General features: G+C 44.2%; 1 protein-coding gene across 1 annotated transcript in view; it reads right to left on the reverse strand.

The window, feature by feature from the left end:
• LOC143768188 (uncharacterized) overlaps window positions 1–24,583 on the reverse strand; it is a 54,100-nt gene that overhangs the window by 12,120 nt on the left and 17,397 nt on the right. Inside the window, exons 2-6 of the mRNA XM_077256878.1 lie at window positions 6,923–7,073; window positions 6,614–6,793; window positions 6,403–6,526; window positions 5,905–6,002; window positions 5,638–5,728 (exon numbers count right to left, since the gene is read on the reverse strand). Of these exons, the coding sequence (XP_077112993.1) occupies window positions 5,638–5,728; window positions 5,905–6,002; window positions 6,403–6,526; window positions 6,614–6,793; window positions 6,923–7,000 (571 nt within the window). The 5' untranslated portion in view covers window positions 7,001–7,073. The remainder of the gene's footprint in view (window positions 1–5,637; window positions 5,729–5,904; window positions 6,003–6,402; window positions 6,527–6,613; window positions 6,794–6,922; window positions 7,074–24,583) is intronic.

Genomic DNA, 24,583 nt, shown 5'->3' on the forward strand with positions numbered 1-24,583 from the left:
TACCCCATATGTGGGTGTAAACCATTGTTTAGGCGCATGGCAGAGCTTGGAAGGGAAGGAGCGCCATTTGACTTTTCAATGCAAAATTGACTGGAATTGAGATGGGACGCCATGTTGCGTTTGGAGAGCCCCTGATGTGCCTAAACATTGAAACTCCCTACAAGTGACACCATTTTGGAAAGTAGACCCCCTAAGGAACTTATCTAGATGTGTGGTGAGCACTTTGACCCACCAAGTGCTTCACAGAAGTTTATAATGCAGAGCCGTAAAAATAAAAAATCATATTTTTTCACAAAAATGATCTTTTCGCCCCCAATTTTTTATTTTCCCAAGGGTAAGAGAAGAAATTGGACCCCAAAAAATGTTGTGCAATTTGTCCTGAGTACGCTGATACCCCATATGTGGGTGTAAACCATTGTTTGGGCGCATGGCAGAGCTTGGAAGGGAAGGAGCGCCATTTGACTTTTCAATGCAAAATTGACTGGAATTGAGATGGGACGCCATGTTGCGTTTGGAGAGCCCCTGATGTGCCTAAACATTGAAACTCCCTACAAGTGACACCATTTTGGAAAGTAGACCCCCTAAGGAAATTATCTAGATGTGTGGTGAGCACTTTGACCCACCAAGTGCTTCACAGAAGTTTATAATGCAGAGCCGTAAAAATAAAAAATCATATTTTTTCACAAAAATGATCTTTTCGCCCCCAATTTTTTATTTTCCCAAGGGTAAGAGAAGAAATTGGACCCCAAAAAATGTTGTGCAATTTGTCCTGAGTACGCTGATACCCCATATGTGGGTGTAAACCATTGTTTGGGCGCATGGCAGAGCTTGGAAGGGAAGGAGCGCCATTTGACTTTTCAATGCAAAATTGACTGGAATTGAGATGGGACGCCATGTTGCGTTTGGAGAGCCCCTGATGTGCCTAAACATTGAAACTCCCTACAAGTGACACCATTTTGGAAAGTAGACCCCCTAAGGAACTTATCTAGATGTGTTTTGAGAGCTTTGAACCCCCAAGTGTTTCACTACAGATTATAACGCAGAGCCGTGAAAATAATTTTTTTTTTTTTTCTCAAAAATGATTTTTTAGCCCCCAGCTTTGTATTTTTACAAGGGTAACAGAATAAATTGGACCCCAAAATTTGTTTTCCAATTTGTCCTGAGTACGCTGATACCCCATATGTGGGGGGGAACCACTGTTTGGGCGCATGACAGAGCTCGGAAGGGAAGGAGCGCCATTTGGAATGCAGACTTAAATGGATTGGTCAGCAGCCGTCACGTTGCATTTGCAGAGCCCCTGATGTACCCAAACAGTACAAACCCCCCACAAGTGACCCCATATTGGAAACTAGACCTCCCAAGGAACTTATCTAGATGTGTTTTGAGAACTTTGAACCCCCAAGTGTTTCACTAAAGTTTATAGCGCAAAGCCGTGAAAATAAAAATTCCTTTTTTTTTTTCACAAAAATGATTTTTTAGCCCCCAGTTTTGTATTTTCACAAGGGTAACAGGATAAATTAGACCCCAAAAGTTGTTGTCCAATTTGTCCTGAGTACGCTGATACCCCATATGTCGGGGGGAACCACTGTTTGGGCGCATGACAGAGCTCGGAAGGGAAGGAGCGCCATTTGGAATGCAGCCTTAAATGGATTGGTCTGCAGGCGTCACGTTGCATTTGCAGAGCCCCTGATGTACCCAAACAGTACAAACCCCCCACAAGTGACCCCATATTGGAAACTAGACCTCCCAAGGAACTTATCTAGATGTGTTGTGAGAACTTTGAACCCCCAAGTGTTTCACTACAGTTTATAATGCAGAGCCGTGAAAATAAAACATCTTTTTTTTCCCACAAAAATGATTTTTAGCCCCCCAAATTTTTATTTTCCTAAGCATAACAAGAGAACTTGGACCCCAGAAGTTGTTGTTCAATTTGTCCCGAGTACGCTGATAACACATATGTTGGGGTAAACCCCTTTTTGGGCGCACGGGAGAGCTCGGAAGGGAAGGAGCACTGTTTTACTTTTTCAACGCAGAATTGGCTGGAATTGAGATTGGACGCCATGTCGCGCGTGGAGAGCCCCTGATGTGCCTGGACAGTGGAAACCCCCCAATTCTACCTGAAACCCTAACCCAAACACACCCCTAACCCTAATCCCAACGGTAACCCTAACCACACCCCTAGCCCTGACACACCCATAATTCTAATCCCAACCCTAATCCAAACGTAAATGTAATCCAAACCCTAACCCTAACTTTAGCCCCAACCCTAACTTTAGCCCCAACCCTAACTTTACCTCCAACCCTAGCCCTAACCCTAACCCTACCCCTAACCCTAACCCTAAACGTGACTGAAATACGTGGCACTGAAATACGTGGCACTGAAATACGTGGCACTGAAATACGTGGCACTGAAATATGTGATACGTGGCACTTAAATACGTGGCACTGAAACACGTGGCACTGAAATACGTGGCACTGAAATACGTGGCACTGAAATACGTGGCACTGAAATACGTGGCACTGAAATAAGTGGCACTGAAATATGTGATATGTGGCACTTAAATACGTGGCACTGAAATACGTGGCACTGAAATACGTGGCACTGAAATACGTGGCACTGAAATATGTGATACGTGGCACTTAAATACGTGGCACTGAAACACGTGGCACTGAAATACGTGATACGTGGCACTGAAATACGTGGCACTGAAACACGTGGCACTGAAATACGTGATACGTGGCACTGAAATACATGGCACTGAAATACGTGGCACTGAAATACGTGGCACTGAAATACGTGGCACTGAAATACGTGGCACTATGACTGTCAGAAAATGTTCATTAAACGGTTAGGGGTGAGGTTAGGGGTAGAGTTAGGGTTAGGGTTTGGATCCCTTTATCACCTTGATGGTGGTGGGTGGCTTTTCAGTGTGTTTTCTGTTTTTTTCGATAAAAATGCATGCGTTTTTAACGCAAACAAACGCATGTGCTTAAAAACGCAAGAAAATACTGCAGGTTGTATTTCTGAAAATGAACGCATGCAGAAAAAAAACGCATGCGTTTGAAAACGCGACCAAACGCGTACAAAAAAACCGCATGCGTTTTCAATGTTAAATATAGGGAAAAAACGCATGCGTTTTTTTGTGCAAAAAACGCTGCAGACAAAAACTCAAGTGTGAAACCAGCGACGCTTTTTATAGCAAAAAAGTTTTTGCGTCTCCACATTTTGAGACCTATAATTTTTCCACATTTGCTCCACAGAGTCATGTGAGGTCTTGTTTTTTGCGGGACGAGTTGACGTTTTTATTGGTAACATTTTCGGACACGTGACCGTTTTTGATCGCTTTTTATTCCGATTTTTGTGAGGCAGAATGACCAAAAACCTGCTATTCATGAATTTCTTTTGGGAGAGGCGTTTATACCGTTCCGGGTTTGGTAAAATTGATAAAGCAGTTTTATTCGTCGGGTCAGTACGATTACAGCGATATCTCATTTATATCATTTTTTTATGTTTTGGTGCTTTTATACGATAAAAACTATTTTATAGAAAAAATAATTATTTTGGTATCGCTTTATTCTCAGGACTATAACTTTTTTATTTTTTTGCTGATGATGCTGTATGGCAGCTTGTTTTTTGCGGGACAAGATGACGTTTTCAGCGGTACCATGGATATTTATATCAGTCTTTTTGATCGCGTGTTATTCCACTTTTTGTTCGGCGGTATGGTAATAAAGCGTTGTTTTTTGCCTCGTTTTTTTTTTTTTTTTCTTACGGTGTTTACTGAAGGGGTTAACTAGTGTGGCAGTTTTATAGGTTGGGTCGTTACGGACGTGGCGATACTAAATATGTGTACTTTTATTGTTTTTTTTTTTTTATTTAGATAAAGAAATGTATTTATGGGAATAATATTTTTTTTTTTTTTTCATTATTTTGGAATATTTTTTTTAATTTTTTTTTACACATTTGGAAATTTTTTTTTTTACTTTTTTACTTTGCCCCAGGGGGGGACAATACAGATCGGTGATCTGCCAGTTTGCATAGCACTCTGACAGATCACCGATCTGCGAGAAGTACAGGCTGCTTCACAGTGCCTGCTCTGAGCAGGCTTCTGTGAAGACACCTCCCTCCCTGCAGGACCCGGATCCGCGGCCATCTTGGATCCGGGTCTGGAGCAGGCAGGGAGGGAGGTAAGACCCTCGCAGCAACGCGATCACATCGCGTTGCTGCGGGGGGCTCAGGGAAGCCCGCAGGGAGCCCTCTCCCTGCGCGATGCTTCCCTGCATCGCCGGCACATCGCGATCATGTTTGATCGCGGTGTGCCGGGGGTTAATGTGCCGGGGGCGGTCCGTGACCGCTCCTGGCACATAGTGCCGGATGTCAGCTGCGATATGCAGCCGACACCCGGCCGCGATCGGCCGCGCTCCCCCCGTGAGCGCGGCCGATCGGCTATGACGTACTATCCCGTCGGCGGTCATACGGGCCCACCCCACCTCGACGGGATAGTACGTCAAATGTCGGGAAGGGGTTAAAAACATTTTTTTACTAGCTTTAATAGTCTCCAAGGGAGACTAGAAGCTCCCTTATCCGATCGCCTGTGCTACCCACAGGACTTCAGCCCAGCTGTGTGTAGCTAAAGTGTTCTCTTGCTATGAGAGACAACCGCTGGTTGGTGCTCATAGATATCAAGCTATGACAACCATAGAGATCTCCTGCAGACACCGGGTTGTCATGCCAACCCATCGAGGACCCACAGTCATGAGACATGGGTGTCGATACTTCAAAAATATTGCTTTAGCCCCAAGTTTTGCATTTTTTAAAACTGTAACAGGATAAAATGGATGGTACAAGGTGTTAAAAAGTTTCTCCCAAGTACACGGATATGAGCACCATTCAACTTTTGGAGCTCAAAAATGGCTGGAATAGATAGCGGACGCCATATCGCGTTTGGCACACTCCACCATACGGATCTTCTTCAGATCGTTCAGATTTTGGGGTTGTTTGTTTCAGGTCATTGTCATGCAGGAAGAACCAGCCATGACCCATCTTCAATGCTCTTACTGAGGGATAGAGGTTCTTGGCCAAAATCTTGCAATACATGACTCCATCCATCCTCCCTTCAATATGGTGCAGTCGTCCTGTCTCCGTTGCAAAACAGCATCCCTAAAGTATGAAGCTTCCTCCACCATGCTTCACAGTTGGGACGGTGTTCTTGGGGTTGTACTCATCGTTCTTCTTCCGGAGTTGTATTCCCTTGACAAAATGGTAGGTTCTGTGTGATCCCCAGGCTGTGTATCCTTGACACCCATTATAACAACTTTTTCAACTGACTTTATAACTTGTCAGCACATTCTACGTACGCCGGCATTGGGCTTTGTAATTTACAAATCTGGGCAGTTAAGAGTCACTGTCTTCTAATTACAGGGGGTAGGTGGATCCTCCAAGTTGCAAGCTCTATAAAAGGGTTTTCAATGCCCAAAGTAATAGAAACATTTTGGGTGGGGGAACATGCAGAGGTCTAACGGCAGAATGGTGATCACATGATTATAATAGGTCTGGACTGCACCACAAATAAAGCAGTGAAAGCTGATGGCTGAGAAGAATCTATGACATCTCTGCATTTAGTGGCCACTACTCACGTGGGTTGTTATCTGTAGTAATCTCCACTTTACACCTGTCATCACTCCTCACATATGTCTCAGTAGTATTAAAATGGGTCAGATCTTCACTCTGAAACAAATATTGCAAAATTCACAGAGAGATCAGCTCTAATTCTGCCATCTCCACCGTTCTCATTACTCAAGTATAAAACATATAATACTGAGGGATAAAACAAAACTGAGCACAAGACCTTCACAGCCATCTACATCATAGGGGAGATCTCATGACACCTTCTCTGCATCTACCTGATGATTCTGAGAAATATTGTGATGTTCTTGTTTACAGTCCTGTAGAAGAAGAGGATGGGAACATCTTTCTGGTGTTGGTCTCTCACTGGATAGAACTGAAGGAAACACATATAGTGACTGAATTCATTCTTTACATACAGATAATTATAGGCCGTGTGTATTTAATCCTGTCTAGTGATGAATGAGTATACTCATTGCTCGGGTTTTCCAGAGCACGCTCGGGTGGTCTCCGAGTATTTGTCTGCTCGGAGATTTAGTTTTCCTTGCCTCAGCTGGATGATTTGCGGCTACTAGACAGCTTGATTACATGTGGGGATTCCCTAGCAACCAGGCAACCCCCACATGTACTCAGGTTGGTTAGCAGCCATAAATCATCCAGCTGTGGCAAGAAAAACCAAATCTCTGAGCAGTCATAAATACTCGGAGACTTCCCGAGCCTGCTCGGGAAAACCCGAGCAACAAGTATACTCGCACATCACTAGTCCTGTCTATTACCTGGTGATGTGAGGGGCTGGGAATCCTCCGTCATGATGTCCTTGTACAGATCTTTGTGTTCTTCTAAATACTCCCACTCCTCCATGGAGAAATAGACAGCGACATCCTGACACCTTATAGGAACCTGACACATACAATGATACCATCATCCACCCGATCCTATCCTAGTGTTACATAGTGTATAATGTCCCAGCATTCCCAGCAGTGTCACCTCTCCAAACAGCAGCTCAATCATCTTGTAGGCGAGTTCTAAGATCTTCTGGTCATTGATTTCCTCTTGTATCATGGGGTGAGGTGGAGGCCCCATCATTGGGCTCACGGGTCTTTTCCATCCATAAGAAACAGGGGCCAGACAGCACTCACTAGAGGTCTTCTTTACTACTGTGTAATCCTGGTAATGGAGGGACACATTAATAAATCTCACTACAGACATTTCCAGAGTCCTCACCTCTCCAGTTCTGTCCATCTGTTATTCCTAAAGATAAGAATGATGTAATGTGACGTCATCAGAATCGCTCACCTCTCCAGTAAGCCAGAAGAGGATCTCTAGGGTGAGTTGTAATAGCCTCTCTGCCATTTTGTCCTTGTCCATATCCATCCTTGATGGGTAAATTAGAAAAATTCTCTAAATATAGAAGATTTCCACTAAGAAGATCCGATATTGTAGGGACCTTGATGTGAAAAAGAAGAGACAGATGAAACAAAATAAAGAATCCCATGTAATAATACAATAATAATAATAATCTATTTATACAGCACCAACATATTCCGCAGCGCTTTACAGTTTTTGCACATATCATCGCTGTCCCCTGTGGGGCTCACAATCTAAATTACCTATCAGTATGTCTTTGGAATGTGAGAGAAAACCGGAGTACCCGAAGGAAACCCATGGAAACACGGGGAGAATATACAAACTCCTTGCAGATGTTGTCCTTGGTGGGATTTGAGCCCAGGACTCCAGTGCTGCAATTATTGGAGATAATAAGGGGAAACATATGAGATATAACATATAGATGTTGAATTATCTGATCTCGTACAGAGTGGAATGTGATGACACAGCATTTTATCTCAATTAACCACAGGTCTATTTACAGCAAACCAGGAGAAATAGACATATATGTATGTTGTTTTTTGAATTTATTTATATCTTGTTGGTTAAGAGTCTGAAATGTTGACTCCTCTTGTAGGTTAAATTGATATTTCTAAATGTATGAATGGCTAATGTTTTGCATCTTATATCAGCTCCTACCAATTATCAACTACCTTTACATGACAGAGATACAAGGTCATTGAATAATAATGTTTGCTGATATGTTGATTACACTTTGTCCAGGTCATCCAGTTTGTTGACTTGCAAAACAGAGGAGGAAAAACTATGTAAACAGATTACATAATCAAACAAGGCGAGTTGGTCTCATTACCATTCTTCCCCTTTAACTATGAATGCTGGCTTGAAGGACATCCAAAGAACCAGGGACTCTCTACAGGACAACAGCCAGGACATAATGGCTCCATCACGAGGAACACACATTTGTCATTCTACAGGATACCCGCTTAGGAGACCACGGCCCTGGTTAAAAGAATACAGATCTGCTCCATTGACCATCGCAAAACCATGGATTCGTTTGACAAAGCCAGGTCACAACTGGCCTTGTACCTCAATGGACTGTCATCTTTCCAAGCTTGTTGTTACATCCTCTCGGCCCTGGAAGCTGAAGCCAGGTCGGGACCCTCTGGTCAACTGGCCTTGTACTTAAATGGACTGTCATCTTCCTAAGTTTGTTGTTACCGCCTCTCTGTGTGCGTGCTACAGGTGGGGTAGTCAGGCCTGGAAGCTCTGAAGTAACAGCTGCTCTTAAGGTACCTTCACACGAAGCGACGCTGCAGCGATAGCGACAACGATGTCGATCGCTGCAGCGTCGCTGTTTGGTCGCTGGAGAGCTGTCACACAGACCGCTCTCCAGCGATCAACTATGCCGAGGTCCCCTGGTAACCAGGGTAAACATCGGGTAACTAAGCGCAGGGCCGCGCTTAGTAACCCGATGTTTACCCTGGTTACCAGCGTAAAATCTAAAAAAAACAAACAGCACATACTTACATTCACGTCCCCCTGCGTCCACTTCCTGACTGACTGAGCGCCGTACAGTGAGAGCAGAGCGGTGACGTCACCGCTGTGCTGCTTTCACTTTCACTTTGCGGCGCTGAGTCAGAGGAGGAAGCCGACTGCAGGGGACGCAATGTGAGTATGTGCTGTTTGTTTTTTTTACATTTTACGCTAGTAACCAGGGTAAACATCGGGTTACTAAGCGCGGCCCTGCGCTTAGTAACCCGATGTTTACCCTGGTTACCAGTGTAAAATATCGCTGGTATCGTTGCTTTTGCTTTCAAACACAACGATACACAGCGATCGGACGACCAAATAAAGTTCTGGACTTTATTCAGCGACCAGCGACGTCACAGCAGGATCCTGATCGCTGCTGCGTGTCAAACGAAACGATATCGCTAGCGAGGACGCTGCAACGTCACGGATTGCTAGCGATATCGTTATAATGTCGTTTCGTGTGAAGGTACCTTTACTCTTATCCCAACAAGTTAGCAGAAGGGTGAGATTCTCTAATTGTGCACCATCCTGGGTATTTTGCTGGGACTTTTCTATGTGTTATTTGCCTATTTGTGGTACAATAAAATATTGTCACACTGTTTTACCCTAACCCTGTGTTCCTTGACTATACGAGATATAGAAAAACACACTATGGTGAGGTAATATGTCGGCTAATATCTGTAGACAGTCATTCTATAAAATGGACCATGTTGATGACATCACACACACCCAGAAAGCTAGAGGGCTAATGCAAGTGAGAAAAAGAGTCCAAAATGGTGTATTCGCATGTTCGCCGGCAGCAGGATCTTCCAAAGCGCATGCGCAGGTGTTCCAGACACAGGAGGTCAAGATAGCGATTCGCCCATGTATCCTGGGCTTCAGATCCTGATTCAGTCAGGATGTCTAAAACAGTGCCCCACACTGATGCATGTGCAGTACGAGTCATATTGATGCCGAGCGCACGCCTCCGCTGTCACAGCAACAGTCAGTTGCCTGGAAGAGGCGCTTGCGCGACTTAGGAAAGGATAAAATATTGCTGCAATTTACAAAAATTCCACATTTGGAACCGATAAATGTCACAGCACGTGCGATATTAACACCTATAGGGGAAAGCATATAATGCAAGAGACTCATATAAGATACTGCAGATATTTAATATCTTGTTAAGAGCTAAAATAGATATAATTAGAATCAATATATATAGTTACAATCTCTCTGCAAAAACCCAAAATAGGCAGATTAGTATGATACAAAAAAGATGGAGTAATGTCCACAGCACGTATTTCAGTAAAAATTTATATATTTATTAAATATGACTCAAAGTTACATCAATCAATATTACCAATAAACAACATCAAGCTTTAGAATCAGGTAGACATGTGGCAGCAGTGTCCGCAACAGTTAAATCATCAGTATCGATAGCATATCATCATTTAAATATATGTCAAGAGGGGGAAGAATATCCTATAAACTAATATCACCGCTAAAGTGCGCATAAGAACTCTTCAATCCTCAAACAGACCCCCAAAGCCCATAGCTGTCTAACAAGCACTTACCCATGATAAGTAAAGCAGGATCCGCTCCACGCCGCTGTCGACGCGCGTTTCGCTGACACTTCTTCAGAATGCGGTAATGTTCAATGTGCCAGGCCAAGATATAAATATCCTTATCCACAGGTGTCCATTATCTTGGCGCATGTGTCCGGGAATACGCGCTGGAGGTTGCATCACTTCCGGCAAGGTCTGATGACGCTGCATGCCAGAGACGCTGATGCGACGTCACTGACACGCACACATCATCCCCCACCGCCATCAGCAATGCTCCGGAACGCAGTAAACCGGAGACATGCGCACAAGGACCCCAAAGGGCAATACTAAGTGAGTAAATCACGTGCCACCAACCCATGATAATGTTATACCAAAAACAGTATGTGAACATTAATATTATACAAGAAATCTTACAATATCTATAATTGACTGTTCACAATATAAAATATTTAAATATCAAAATCATTAAATCCGTGACTAATAAATATTGATTATGACACACATTACAATATAAATATCTACATATATCCAATATACATCAATCAGTATATCAAAAACAATTTGTGTCAAAACATGAAATAGCAAGAGACAGATAATAATGAGATAGACACCCATTAAAGAAACAAAAAAAACAAGCAGAAAAGAATGGACATATGACGTAAATATTAATTTCAGGGCGGGCCCAAAAGGTATTTCTTAATTCACCCCTTCAAGTTGAAGTGCACGTTCCTTTTTTGAAACTAAAGATAATACACAATAAAAAATGTATATAAAGACAAACGCATATAAACATTAAAACAAGGAAAATAAGTCTGGAGACAAATCAATCTATAAATTTGAGCTAAAACTCAGTTGCTCATTTAAAGGGAACCTGTCACCTGAATTTGGCGGGACCTTTTTTTGGTCCGATGGGCAGTGTTTTCGGGTGTTTTATTCACCCCTTCCTTTCCCGCTGGCCGCACGCTAGCTGCAATATTACCTTGAAGTTGATTCGCTTTCCTCCGTAGAACACGCCTGCGCAAGGCAATCTTGCCTTGCGCACGCGCAGTATGCTTTGCCCAACTGCGGGCAAAGCCGGAAAGCATTAGTGCGCATGCGCCTGCGCACTATGTCCCGGAAGTATTTCGCTGTGTTCCGGGACATAGTGTGCCGGCGCATGCGCACTAATGCTTTTCGGCTTTGCCCCCAGTTGGGCAAAGCATACTGCGCGTGCGCAAGGCAAGATTGCCTTGCGCAGGCGTGTTCTACAGGGGAAAGTAAATCAACTTCAAGGCAATATTGCAGCTAGCGTGCGGCTGGCAGGAAAGGAAGGGGTGAATAAAACACCTGAAAACACCGCCCATCGGACCGAAAAAAGGTCCCGCCAAATTCAGGTGACAGGTTCCCTTTAAGCCTGCCAGGGTCACGGTATCAAGTACTGCAATCCAATGACATTCCCTTTGGGCTAGTACACGCTTTGTGTCACCTCCGGCGCGAATTCTGTCAATTCTCCAAGCCCGTAAATTATCTGGATTGCAATTATGTTTAAGTCTAAAATGCTTTGGAATCGGCTTAAGGGAACTCACATCCTCCACATCTCGGGCGGCCACAATATCCCTCACGTGTTCACGTATACGAATGTGCAATTCACGTGAGGTTAGGCTGATATAAATCAGACCACAGGAACACACACCATAGTAGACCACGAATGTAGTACTACAAGTGATGTATTCCCTGACCTTACACTCCTTCTGGCCATCCGACGACGTGAAGGACTTGGCCCGCTTCAAATTTTTACAGGCTAAACAATCTCCATATGGATAGAAACCTACCTTAGGTTTCCCAGCTTTGAAGTAATCAGGAGTTTTTGCCACATAATTGCTTTTAACCAAATTGTCTTTTAAATTATTACTTCTTCGCACCGTCATAAGGGGACGTTGTGGAAGGCATCTCTGCAGCACAGAGTCTGTCTTTAGCACAGGCCAATGGCAGTTCAAAATTTGACGAATAGTATCCCATCTATATCTTAACTCAACATCTTTTTTAGCAGTTGATTCCTTCCACCTACTCCCCAGCAAATCACCTCTGGAGGCTTTTTTGTCTCATGTACCCTCCTTTTATGGACCTTCTACTATAGCCCCTTTGTCTAAATCTTTCCCCAAGATCCACAGCCTGCTCTTCAAAAAGTGTATCAGTGGTACATATCCTCCTAGCCCGGAGGAGTTGTCCGGTAGGGATGGCTCTGATCGTGGAACGCAGATGTGAAGATGATGCGTGTAATAGGGCATTAACTGAGGTCTCTTTACGATACAAGTTAGAGCCATCTTCTTGAACTTTAAGTAAGATATCCAGGAACGAGGTCTCTCTCTGATGTTACGTGTACGTGAGATAGATGTTGGAGTCATTGTGATTCAATACTGACATAAAAGTATGTAACTGATATTGGGCCCTGCCAGATGAAAAGAACATCATCGATGTATCTGTACCATCCGAGAATCAGGGGGGGTGGCATGTGCGCCTTCCACGAACATTCCCTCTCCCAAAAACAAATTTGCATATGAAGGCGCACACATGCCGCCCCCATTGCAGTCCCTTGTTTCTGTAAGAAAAAACGATTCTTAAACGTAAAAAAATGAATGAGTCAGGATGAATTCCAGATTAGTATGATGTAGTTACACATATCAGTCAATGTATTCTGCCACTGATGCACATATGTGACATGTGTCTGGGGGATGTGAGCATGGATCTCTGGACAAGCAATGGAAGATAATATTACTCACTAGCATCCCCTCTTAAGCTAGACTGATTGCATGTAATAAATACGGGAAGGACGATGCAGTGATGAATTTTACAGTGTTTACTAAGTACCCTATGTTATTTATATGCACTTTTGCTTTTTACTTATAGTACAGTATATGTTAATTTAGTTTTCATCTTAGGTTTTGTCTGTGTAATGGCCAGTGTGAACATGCTCCTACACGTTCCATATTTACCAACTTATACTCCAGCTCATTTCTTTCAGTTTTGCTCCACTTAGAGGACGACCAATAGTGTCAGGGGTAAATGCTGTTAGTCAGTACACAGGGATATAAATAGACAAGATACTCTGCCCCTTTGTCACTTCAATGCCTTCATATGTCAGGGAAAGTCTTAGTTACTCACCGATTAACGGTGTTTTTCGGAGTCCATGACAGCACTACGGAGAGAGGGGATCCGCCCTTCAGGAACAGGAAAACCTACAGATACATAAGGGCGGCACCTCTCTCACGCATCAGTTGGTTTACAGAGCACAAGAGGACCACCAAGGTTAATAGCATATATAATAAACAAAGATACAATAACTAACTATTCACTACCCGTGAATTATATAAACAAAGGAAGAGGTGTACACCCAGAACTTAAGAAGACGGGAGGGTATGTACAGGTGCTGTCATGGACTCCGAAAAACACCGTTAACCGGTGAGTAACTAAGACTTTATCGGTCGTCCATGACAGCACTACGGAGAGAATTACAGAGAGTAACTAACTAGGGAGGGACTACAGCTTGCAGCACCCTTACACCAAAAGAGAGGTCAGAAGAGGCACCCAAGTTCAATCTATAGTGGTTATAGAATGTGTTTGGAGAAGACCAAGTAGCAGCCTTACAAATTTGGTCGATCGACACCTCCAATCTTTCCGCCCACGAAGCCGCCATAGCTCTAGTGGAATGCGCTTTCAGACCTTCAGGCGCCGGTTGCCCTTTGAGATGTATGCCAGCGAGATAGCCTCCCTGATCCATCTAGCTAAAGTAGATTTCGATACTCTATGACCCTTCCTACTACCCTGATAGGACACGAATAGGGCGTTATCTATCTTCCAGGGATCAGTTCCGGCTAGATATTCCAGGATACATCTTTTTACATCTAAAGTGTGTAGCTTCCTTTCCTGATCGTTAGTAGGATTGGTGTTGTGAATTCTGCTTGTGGGCTCCCTCCGGTGGTTGTAGGTGGTAATGCAGTTGCCCCTGAGTTGCAGTCCTGGTCAGGTGTATCTGCTGATTGCAGTTCTGACTGGGGTATTTAGGCGTGCAGGATTCATTAGTCCTTGCCAGTTGTCAATTGTTGTTGGGAGGTGTTGGACCTCTGCTTGGTTCCTCCTGCCTTTCTGCCAAATCAGCAAAGATAAGTATCTGTTTTTTTTTCCTGTGGCACACATGCTATGTGCTTCACAATTCAGTGCTATTATTTGTGTTTTCTTGTCCAGCTTAGATTGTGTCAGTATTTTCTCAGTCTTGTTGGATTCTCTGGAGTGGCAGATATACATTCCATGTCTTTACCAAACCAACCAAGAAAAAACAGTCAATAGTCCAGGTATATATAATTATACAAAAAAACTTTATTAAAGATAATACCAGGTAAAAACATGACAGAAGGAAGAAATCCCCATGCTACCTTATGGCATGCACCAACAAGTCCTAGCCTTGGTCCCATTATACTGAACTTTATCTATATCCCAATTGGGTTAACAATAATGGTGGTGACCTCTTTGTTCACAATATTGCTTTATCTAACTCTTTTTGCTGTGTTATGCACAGGCTACGTGGATTTCATTATGGACTTCAGAGCCAAGGAACGTGCTTGGCTTGATCAGATGGACCAGGTTTTTAATGACGGTGGGATGGAGGCGCAGCAAGCGGTGGACTCTAAATGGGATGACACACTTCAGTCTATTAAGAATATGATACTAAAGCGCTCACGACTGTGGTGGAACAAGATGTTCTTAGAAAAATATATCAGAAATAAGATGGTCCCCAGGGGACTCAGGGTGAGAATCCTTCCATCTTTTCCAATAGATGATAATGCTTTTATCTCACAATGGGAGGAAGCATGTACTCTTTGTTCCATCACTCTCATACAGCTGCTAATTGATTTGAATACTGGTAGCATCGCTGAATTGGACAAATCAATTGATTTGATGCAGGCTGAGATAAAAACTGGGTGCCCTCCCATAAAATTACAACAATTTGAATGTGATTTGGATAAATCAATGGACTCCATGGTGAAGAAAATCCAGGACTCTCAGTTATCCAAATTTAGTAGGGATAATAAAGATTACCAATCTAAAAGAGTCTACCTATGGAGGACAAAAGTGATCCAACAATCAGACAGAGTTACATCTATTACTTCTCTGTCTTCCCTGAGTGGACGATCGGACATGTCCTCAGCATCAGCACATACGTCTGGAGGCGGAGGGAACAGACTGCGGGATCACACCTATCATCCTTATAGGAGGAATAATAAGGCCTCAAAACCATCTAAGCATGATAATAAGGTGATTAACCTTAGCAGTTTTGTACTTTCTGATACTGATATACAAGTGCTAGAGAAGGGTCTCTCTTTCTCTCCATCGTCCAACTTTGACCTTTTTTCTACTATTAAGGATCTTCATTTGTTTGCACGGTCGTTGCTGTTCAGGAGATACTACTTTAATAATGAGTTACATCTTTTATTCCCCACAGAGGAGGAGCAAAACGCACTGAGAATTCTGGAAGAGCTGACGATTGAACATGAGCATGAAGGAGGTATGATTCCTCCATCTATCCGCCCTCGCTCCAGCAGGTTCCCCCCATTGTCTTCATGTTCTTCCATCGATACGTTTGTTCGGGTGGTGACGGAGGACCTTGGCAATATCCAAAGGTCTTCGATGGATGATAAGCTATCTAGGGCCGAAAGGAATAGATTACAATATCTTCAAAATTTACCTAATGTGGTTATAAAGCCGGCCGACAAAGGTGGTAACGTCGTCCTGTGGCCCGTGGATATGTATGAGAGGGAGGCATTTAGACAGCTAAATAATAAAGTATGTTATAAAAAAACTTACATATAACCCCCTCTCTGCATTCTCCGCACAATTGGACTCTATTATACAGCGGGCGTTACAGGATGACGTTATCACCAAGGACTTGGCAAAGGCGTTAATAATTAAGGAACCAACTATACCAACATTCTATCTACTCCCAAAAATTCATAAGGGCCTCCAGTCCCCACCCGGCAGACCTATAATTTCAGGCAGGGGTAACCTGCTGGAGCATGTAAATAGGTGGATAGATTTCCACCTACAACCGCTAGTTTCCAGTCTTCCATCCTTCCTCAAGGATACTGGGGATCTTCTGCGTAGGGTCGACGGACTGTGTTTAGAGGGTGGTGCTCTATTGGTTTCAGCAGACGTGGAATCTCTTTATACCAATATCAGGCATAGTGATGGCATTCGTGCCGTTAGTTACTTTTTGGAAACTTCATCACTTTCCAATGGTATGAGATCGCTTCTGCTGGAACTACTGGAGTTCACCCTCACACACAATTTTTTTGTCTTCAAAGGGTCCTTCTACCTGCAGCTCCAGGGGACCGCTATGGGAGCGGCATTCGCGCCCGCCTATGCAGGTCTCTTCCTGGGGCTGTGGGAGAGGGACCTTCCCCTGTCAGATGAACAGGGATCGATTGACCGTGTCCCGTTATGGACACGTTACATCGATGATGTCTTCTTCATCTGGCAGGGCACATCCGTCGACCTTACGCAATTCATGTCGCTCCTGAACAGCAACGACCTGAACATTCATCTTACCTTTGTGTCAAGTGTGGAGTCTATTGACTTCTTGGACGTGACGATAAAGAGAGACGTTGGGGGCGTTGTAAATACGGATATTTTCCGTAAAAAAACATCTTCCAACACACTCCTACATGCTGCCTCTGGACACCCAAGGCACATGATAAAATCTATCCCGACAGGGCAGTTCCTCCGTCTGAGACGAATTTGTTCCAGTATGGGGGACTTTGAAAAGAGAGCGGAGGAGCTCCATCTGAGGTTTAGGGAATGGGGATATAGTGGTAGGTCCATAAAAAGAGCCTATCTGAGAGCTTAACATACCTCACGTGACAGCTTGATTTATGGGACCCCCAATCGACCCTCTGATAAGATTGGTGATAAAACAAGATTTATTACCACTTTCAGCCTCCAATCTGATCAAATACGTCAGATATTGGAGAAAGCCTGGTCAATCCTAAGGGTAGACCCAACTATTAGAAAATGTCTTCCCCCCGTCCTTCCCTAACATTCAGACGTGCCAGAAATCTTCGTGATTATCTTGTTCATAGTCATCATGTGAGCCAGCATCCTTCAACTTTCTTGGAGAGATTTCCCCCTAGACCTGGATGTAAACCGTGGCCATTGTGTCGCCTGCCCAAATGTGGATACCTGTGATACTTTTTCTGATTCCAGGGGTGTCAGGGTATATTCTATTAGATCACATATTACGTGTACTACACGATATGTGATCTACTATGCTACCTGTCCCTGCGGACTTATCTATGTGGGGCTGACTACCCGTCAGCTAAAAGTCCGCATCAGGGAGCACGTGTTGGGGATAGAGGCGGCACTTGGCCACACTGATAGTTCTATGCTTAAAACATTGCCCAGGCATTTTAGGGATTTTCATGCCTGTAATGCATCCCTCCTTAGGGTTAGGGGAATCGATACCCTAAGAATTAATATCAGGGGGGTCAACTCTCCAAGAGACTTGGGATGCTGGAGTCAAAGTGGATTTGGCGCCTCCGGACCATTCATCCGGAGGGCCTAAATGAAAATATCTAATTTGCCCCATTTTTGTAGTCCACCGGTTGCTTGTGCTATATCTCTCTATGTACACCTCCGCATGCACATTTATTTTATTTCTGATTTTAATGGGTCATATTTTACCTTTACAGTATTAATGATTATGACATTCGAGGATGGCTGTTTCGTCACTACTTTGGGAGCAGGAAAGTGAATAATGTGGACCATCTATGTTTCTCAGGCTTGATGAAGTAGCGAGTCAATGTGACCAGGTCGGTTGAAGAAATCCACTGGGACTGTACCTAAATATATCTCCCTTATATGTGTGTATACATATATATATGTGTAATGGGATACCATCATGGACTCTGGCCACTTTGGCCCGCCGCTGATAAAGGACTCGTGTTTGTCTATGGTCCATTGTCTATGCTGGAGGAATGTTGCCCCATGTGTATGATCAATCAGGTTGTTCTGATAATTGTGATATTGGCCGTTATGATCATTTGTATTGTTTTTCATGGGTTGGTATTATCAATTTTTCTTTTTCTTTTTATTCTTGAAATTATTTCAATATATCTCTTGTATTCTTTTTTTCTTGTTTGCCTTTGTTTATTTTGTCTTTATTACAAATGTGTATTTTTACTTTATTTTCTTTTTTCTTTTTCTCCATTGTCCTCTTTGTAATTTCTCCTATTTATTGTTTTCCTCTAAGGGGGCGTATATTATTTTTCCAAATTATAAGTTTGTATTTTTTATTTTTTTCTTTCTACTATGGGCGGTGTTTATGGTATATTTATGTTTCTAACACGTTGCTTTACTGGCACGTGGGTGCACGGCCATCAATTATAAATGATACAAATACCCTGTCATACTTATCTTCCTCCTGCAATAGGAATAGCTGCCCGTGTTGCGCTGTCCATCTAGTCTCCTATTTGATCTGGACGTCTCCAATATGGCCGTGCATAATGATTATACTATGGTCTTCAGTTTGATGGCCGCATAGGACTATCTGCGCATGTCAGTTACGATCAAAAATGGCCGCTTGGAGCCTTTATTTGTGATCTTCAACAAGATGGCCGCGGGCTGTTCTATGCGCAGGTGCGGGGATTTTATGACCCTTTGGATACTCCGGAACTTCCTCCTCTGGCCGGCGTAGCATGGTACTGCCCTCCCGGGAGTGCATGGGGCCCATGTTCTTTCTGGTGTGGGGAGTCCAGGTGCACTACGTGAGGGGGATGAGAATGTCCCGGACAATGCCATTGGTTACCCCGCCCATTTGATTTGTTAGTTTACGCCCCCTTTCTGTATTTAATTAACCCGGAACTACACTGGCACACCCCTTGAGAAAGGCAGCAGCCGAAACGCGCGTCGGGGTGGACGGGGGTGAGGTGCCTATCCTTATTAGGTGTACTCCTGTATTAACCGGTATGTACTTCTGTGCATATTTTTTGTGTGGGCTTCTCTGTGATATGTGGACTTGATTGCCCTAAACAAGCAGCTACTGTCTGTTAGCCCGATATGATTACAGTTTTTTCCAATGGTTGATGGGTGGACCTATCTGTGTTAGAGGCACCTGCCCCCTGTCCTTGTTGGTGCATGCCATAAGATAGCATGGGGATTTTTTCCTTCTGTCATGTTTTTACCTGGTATTATCTTTAATAAAGGTTTTTTGTATAATTATATATACCTGGACTATTGACTGTTTTTTCTTGGTTGGTTTGGTGTATTGTTATGGTTCTCAATGGCAAGAGAACATAGCCCAGCATACATAGGAACTAGCTCTTGGAAGGATGGAAACTTAAACTGACCATGAACTAAACCTGCCGCACAACTAACAGTAGCCGGGTAGCGTAGCCTGCGTTTTATCCCTAGACGCCCAGCGCCGGCCGGAGGACTAACTAATCCTGGCAGAGGAAAATATAGTCCTGGCTCACCTCTAGAGAAATTTCCCCGAAAGGCAGACAGAGGCCCCCACATATATTGGCGGTGATTTAAGATGAAAATGACAAACGTAGTATGAAAATAGGTTTAGCAAAATCGAGGTCCGCTTACTAGATAGCAGGAAGACAGAAAGGGTACTTTCATGGTCAGCTGAAAACCCTATCAATACACCATCCTGAAATTACTTTAAGACTCTAGTATTAACTCATAACATCAGAGTGGCAATTTCAGATCACAAGAGCTTTCCAGACACAGAAACAAAACTGCAGCTGTGAACTGGAACAAAATGCAAAAAACAAACAAGGACAAAAGTCCGACTTAGCTGGAAGTTGTCTGGTAGCAGGAACATGCACAGAAAGGCTTCTGATTACAATGTTGACCGGCATGGAAGTGACAGAGGAGCAAGGTTAAATAGCGACTCCCACATCCTGATGGGAACAGGTGAACAGAGGGGATGATGCACACAAGTTCAATTCCACCAGTGGCCACCGGGGGAGCCCAAAATCCAATTTCACAACAGTACCCCCCCCTCAAGGAGGGGGCACCGAACCCTCACCAGAACCACCAGGGCGATCAGGATGAGCCCTATGAAAGGCACGGACCAGATCGGAGGCATGAACATCAGAGGCAGTCACCCAAGAATTATCCTCCTGACCGTATCCCTTCCATTTGACCAGATACTGGAGTTTCCGTCTGGAAACACGGGAGTCCAAGATTTTTTCCACAACGTACTCCAACTCGCCCTCAACCAACACCGGAGCAGGAGGCTCAACGGAAGGCACAACCGGTACCTCATACCTGCGCAACAATGACCGATGAAAAACATTATGAATAGAAAAAGATGCAGGGAGGTCCAAACGGAAGGACACAGGGTTAAGAATCTCCAATATCTTGTACGGGCCGATGAACCGAGGCTTAAACTTAGGAGAAGAAACCCTCATAGGGACAAAACGAGAAGACAACCACACCAAGTCCCCGACACAAAGCCGAGGACCAACCCGACGCCGGCGGTTGGCAAAAAGCTGAGTCTTCTCCTGGGACAACTTCAAATTGTCCACCACCTGCCCCCAAATCTGATGCAACCTCTCCACCACAGCATCCACTCCAGGACAATCCGAAGATTCCACCTGACCGGAGGAAAATCGAGGATGAAACCCCGAATTACAGAAAAAAGGAGACACCAAGGTGGCAGAGCTGGCCCGATTATTGAGGGCAAACTCCGCTAAAGGCAAAAAAGCAACCCAATCATCCTGATCTGCAGACACAAAACACCTCAAATATGTCTCCAAAGTCTGATTCGTCCGCTCGGTCTGGCCATTAGTCTGAGGATGGAAAGCAGACGAGAAAGACAAATCTATGCCCATCCTAGCACAGAATGCCCGCCAAAATCTAGACACGAATTGGGTTCCTCTGTCAGAAACGATATTCTCCGGAATACCATGCAAACGAACCACATTTTGAAAAAACAGAGGAACCAACTCGGAAGAAGAAGGCAACTTAGGCAGGGGAACCAAATGGACCATCTTAGAGAAACGGTCACACACCACCCAGATGACAGACATCTTCTGAGAAACAGGAAGATCCGAAATAAAATCCATCGAGATGTGCGTCCAAGGCCTCTTCGGGATAGGCAAGGGCAACAACAATCCACTAGCCCGAGAACAACAAGGCTTGGCCCGAGCACAAACGTCACAAGACTGCACAAAGCCTCGTACATCTCGTGACAAGGAAGGCCACCAGAAGGACCTTGCCACCAAATCCCTGGTACCAAAGATTCCAGGATGACCTGCCAACGCAGAAGAATGAACCTCAGAAATGACTTTACTGGTCCAATCATCAGGAACAAACAGTCTACCAGGTGGGCAACGATCAGGTCTATCCGCCTGAAAATCCTGCAAGGCCCGCCGCAGGTCTGGAGAAACGGCAGACAATATCACTCCATCCTTAAGGATACCTGTAGGTTCAGAATTACCAGGGGAGTCAGGCTCAAAACTCCTAGAAAGGGCATCCGCCTTAACATTCTTAGAACCCGGTAGGTATGACACCACAAAATTAAACCGAGAGAAAAACAACGACCAGCGCGCCTGTCTAGGATTCAGGCGTCTGGCGGACTCAAGATAAATTAAATTTTTGTGGTCGGTCAATACCACCACCTGATGTCTAGCCCCCTCAAGCCAATGACGCCACTCCTCAAAAGCCCACTTCATGGCCAAAAGCTCCCGATTCCCAATATCATAATTCCGCTCGGCGGGCGAAAATTTACGAGAAAAAAAAGCACAAGGTTTCATCACGGAGCAGTCGGAACTTCTTTGCGACAAAACCGCCCCAGCTCCGATTTCAGAAGCGTCGACCTCAACCTGAAAAGGAAGAGCAACATCAGGCTGACGCAACACAGGGGCGGAAGAAAAGCGGCGCTTAAGCTCCCGAAAGGCCTCCACAGCAGCAGGGGACCAATCAGCAACATCAGCACCCTTCTTAGTCAAATCAGTCAATGGTTTAACAACATCAGAAAAACCAGCAATAAATCGACGATAAAAGTTAGCAAAGCCCAAAAATTTCTGAAGACTCTTAAGAGAAGAGAGTTGCGTCCAATCACAAATAGCCCGAACCTTGACAGGATCCATCTCGATGGAAGAGGGGGAAAAAATGTATCCCAAGAAGGAAATCTTTTGAACCCCAAAAACGCACTTAGAACCCTTCACACACAAGGAATTAGACCGCAAAACCTGAAAAACCCTCCTGACCTGCTGGACATGAGAGTCCCAGTCATCCGAAAAAATCAGAATATCATCCAGATACACGATCATAAATTTATCCAAATAATCACGGAAAATGTCATGCATAAAGGACTGAAAGACTGAAGGGGCATTTGAAAGGCCAAAAGGCATCACCAAATACTCAAAGTGGCCCTCGGGCGTATTAAATGCGGTTTTCCACTCATCCCCCTGCTTAATTCGCACCAAATTATACGCCCCACGGAGATCTATCTTAGAGAACCACTTGGCCCCCTTTATGCGAGCAAACAAATCAGTCAGCAGTGGCAACGGATATTGATATTTAACCGTGATTTTATTCAAAAGACGATAATCAATACACGGCCTCAAAGAGCCATCTTTCTTAGACACAAAGAAAAAACCGGCTCCTAAGGGAGATGACGAAGGACGAATATGTCCCTTTTCCAAGGACTCCTTTATATATTCTCGCATAGCAGCATGTTCAGGCACAGACAGATTAAATAAACGACCCTTAGGGTATTTACTACCCGGAATCAAATCTATGGCACAATCGCACTCCCGGTGCGGAGGTAATGAACCAAGCTTAGGTTCTTCAAAAACGTCACGATAGTCAGACAAGAATTCAGGAATCTCAGAGGGAATAGATGACGAAATGGAAACCAAAGGTACGTCCCCATGCATCCCCTTACATCCCCAGCTTAACACAGACATAGCGTTCCAGTCGAGGACTGGGTTATGAGATTGCAGCCATGGCAATCCAAGCACCAACACATCATGTAGATTATACAGCACAAGAAAGCGAATAATCTCCTGATGATCCGGATTAATTCGCATAGTTACTTGTGTCCAGTATTGTGGTTTATTACTAGCCAATGGGGTGGAGTCAATCCCCTTCAGAGGTATAGGAGTTTCAAGAGGCTCTAAATCATACCCACAGCGTTTGGCAAAGGACCAATCCATAAGACTCAAAGCGGCGCCAGAGTCGACATAGGCATCCGCGGTAATAGATGATAAAGAACAAATCAGGGTCACAGATAGAATAAACTTAGACTGAAAAGTGCCAATTGAAACTGACTTATCAAGCTTCTTAGTACGCTTAGAGCATGCTGATATAACATGAGTTGAATCACCACAATAAAAGCACAACCCATTTTTTCGTCTAAAATTCTGCCGTTCGCTTCTGGACAGAATTCTATCACATTGCATATTCTCTGGCGTCTTCTCAGTAGACACCGCCAAATGGTGCACAGGTTTGCGCTCCCGCAGACGTCTATCGATCTGGATAGCCATTGTCATGGACTCATTCAGACCCGCAGGCACAGGGAACCCCACCATAACATCCTTAACGGCATCAGAGAGACCCTCTCTGAAATTCGCCGCCAGGGCGCACTCATTCCACTGAGTAAGCACAGACCATTTACGGAATTTTTGGCAGTATATTTCAACTTCATCTTGCCCCTGAGATAGGGACATCAAGGCTTTTTCCGCCTGAAGCTCTAAATGAGGTTCCTCATAAAGCAACCCCAAGGCCAGAAAAAACGCATCCACATTGAGCAACGCAGGATCCCCTGGAGCCAATGCAAAAGCCCAATCTTGAGGGTCGCCCCGGAGCAAGGAAATCACAATCCTGACCTGCTGAGCAGGATCTCCAGCAGAGCGAGATTTCAGGGACAAAAACAACTTGCAATTATTTTTGAAATTTTGAAAGCAAGATCTATTCCCCGAGAAAAATTCAGGCAAAGGAATTCTAGGTTCAGATATAGGAACATGAACAACAAAATCTTGTAAATTTTGAACTTTCGTGGTGAGATTATTCAAACCTGCAGCTAAACTCTGAATATCCATTTTAAACAGGTGAACACAGAGCCATTCCAGGATTAGAAGGAGAGAGAGAGAGGAAGGCTGCAATATAGGCAGACTTGCAAGTGATTCAATTGAAAGCACACTCAGAACTGAAGGAGAAAAAAAAAAAAAAATTTTTCAGCAGACTTCTTTTTTCTCTCCTTTCTCTGCCAATTAATTTAACCCTTTGTGGGCCGGTCAAACTGTTATGGTTCTCAATGGCAAGAGAACATAGCCCAGCATACATAGGAACTAGCTCTTGGAAGGATGGAAACTTAAACTGACCATGAACTAAACCTGCCGCACAACTAACAGTAGCCGGGTAGCGTAGCCTGCGTTTTATCCCTAGACGCCCAGCGCCGGCCGGAGGACTAACTAATCCTGGCAGAGGAAAATATAGTCCTGGCTCACCTCTAGAGAAATTTCCCCGAAAGGCAGACAGAGGCCCC

Source organism: Ranitomeya variabilis, chromosome 4 (assembly GCF_051348905.1).
Source record: "Ranitomeya variabilis isolate aRanVar5 chromosome 4, aRanVar5.hap1, whole genome shotgun sequence".
NCBI classification, from domain to species: Eukaryota; Metazoa; Chordata; class Amphibia; order Anura; family Dendrobatidae; genus Ranitomeya; species Ranitomeya variabilis.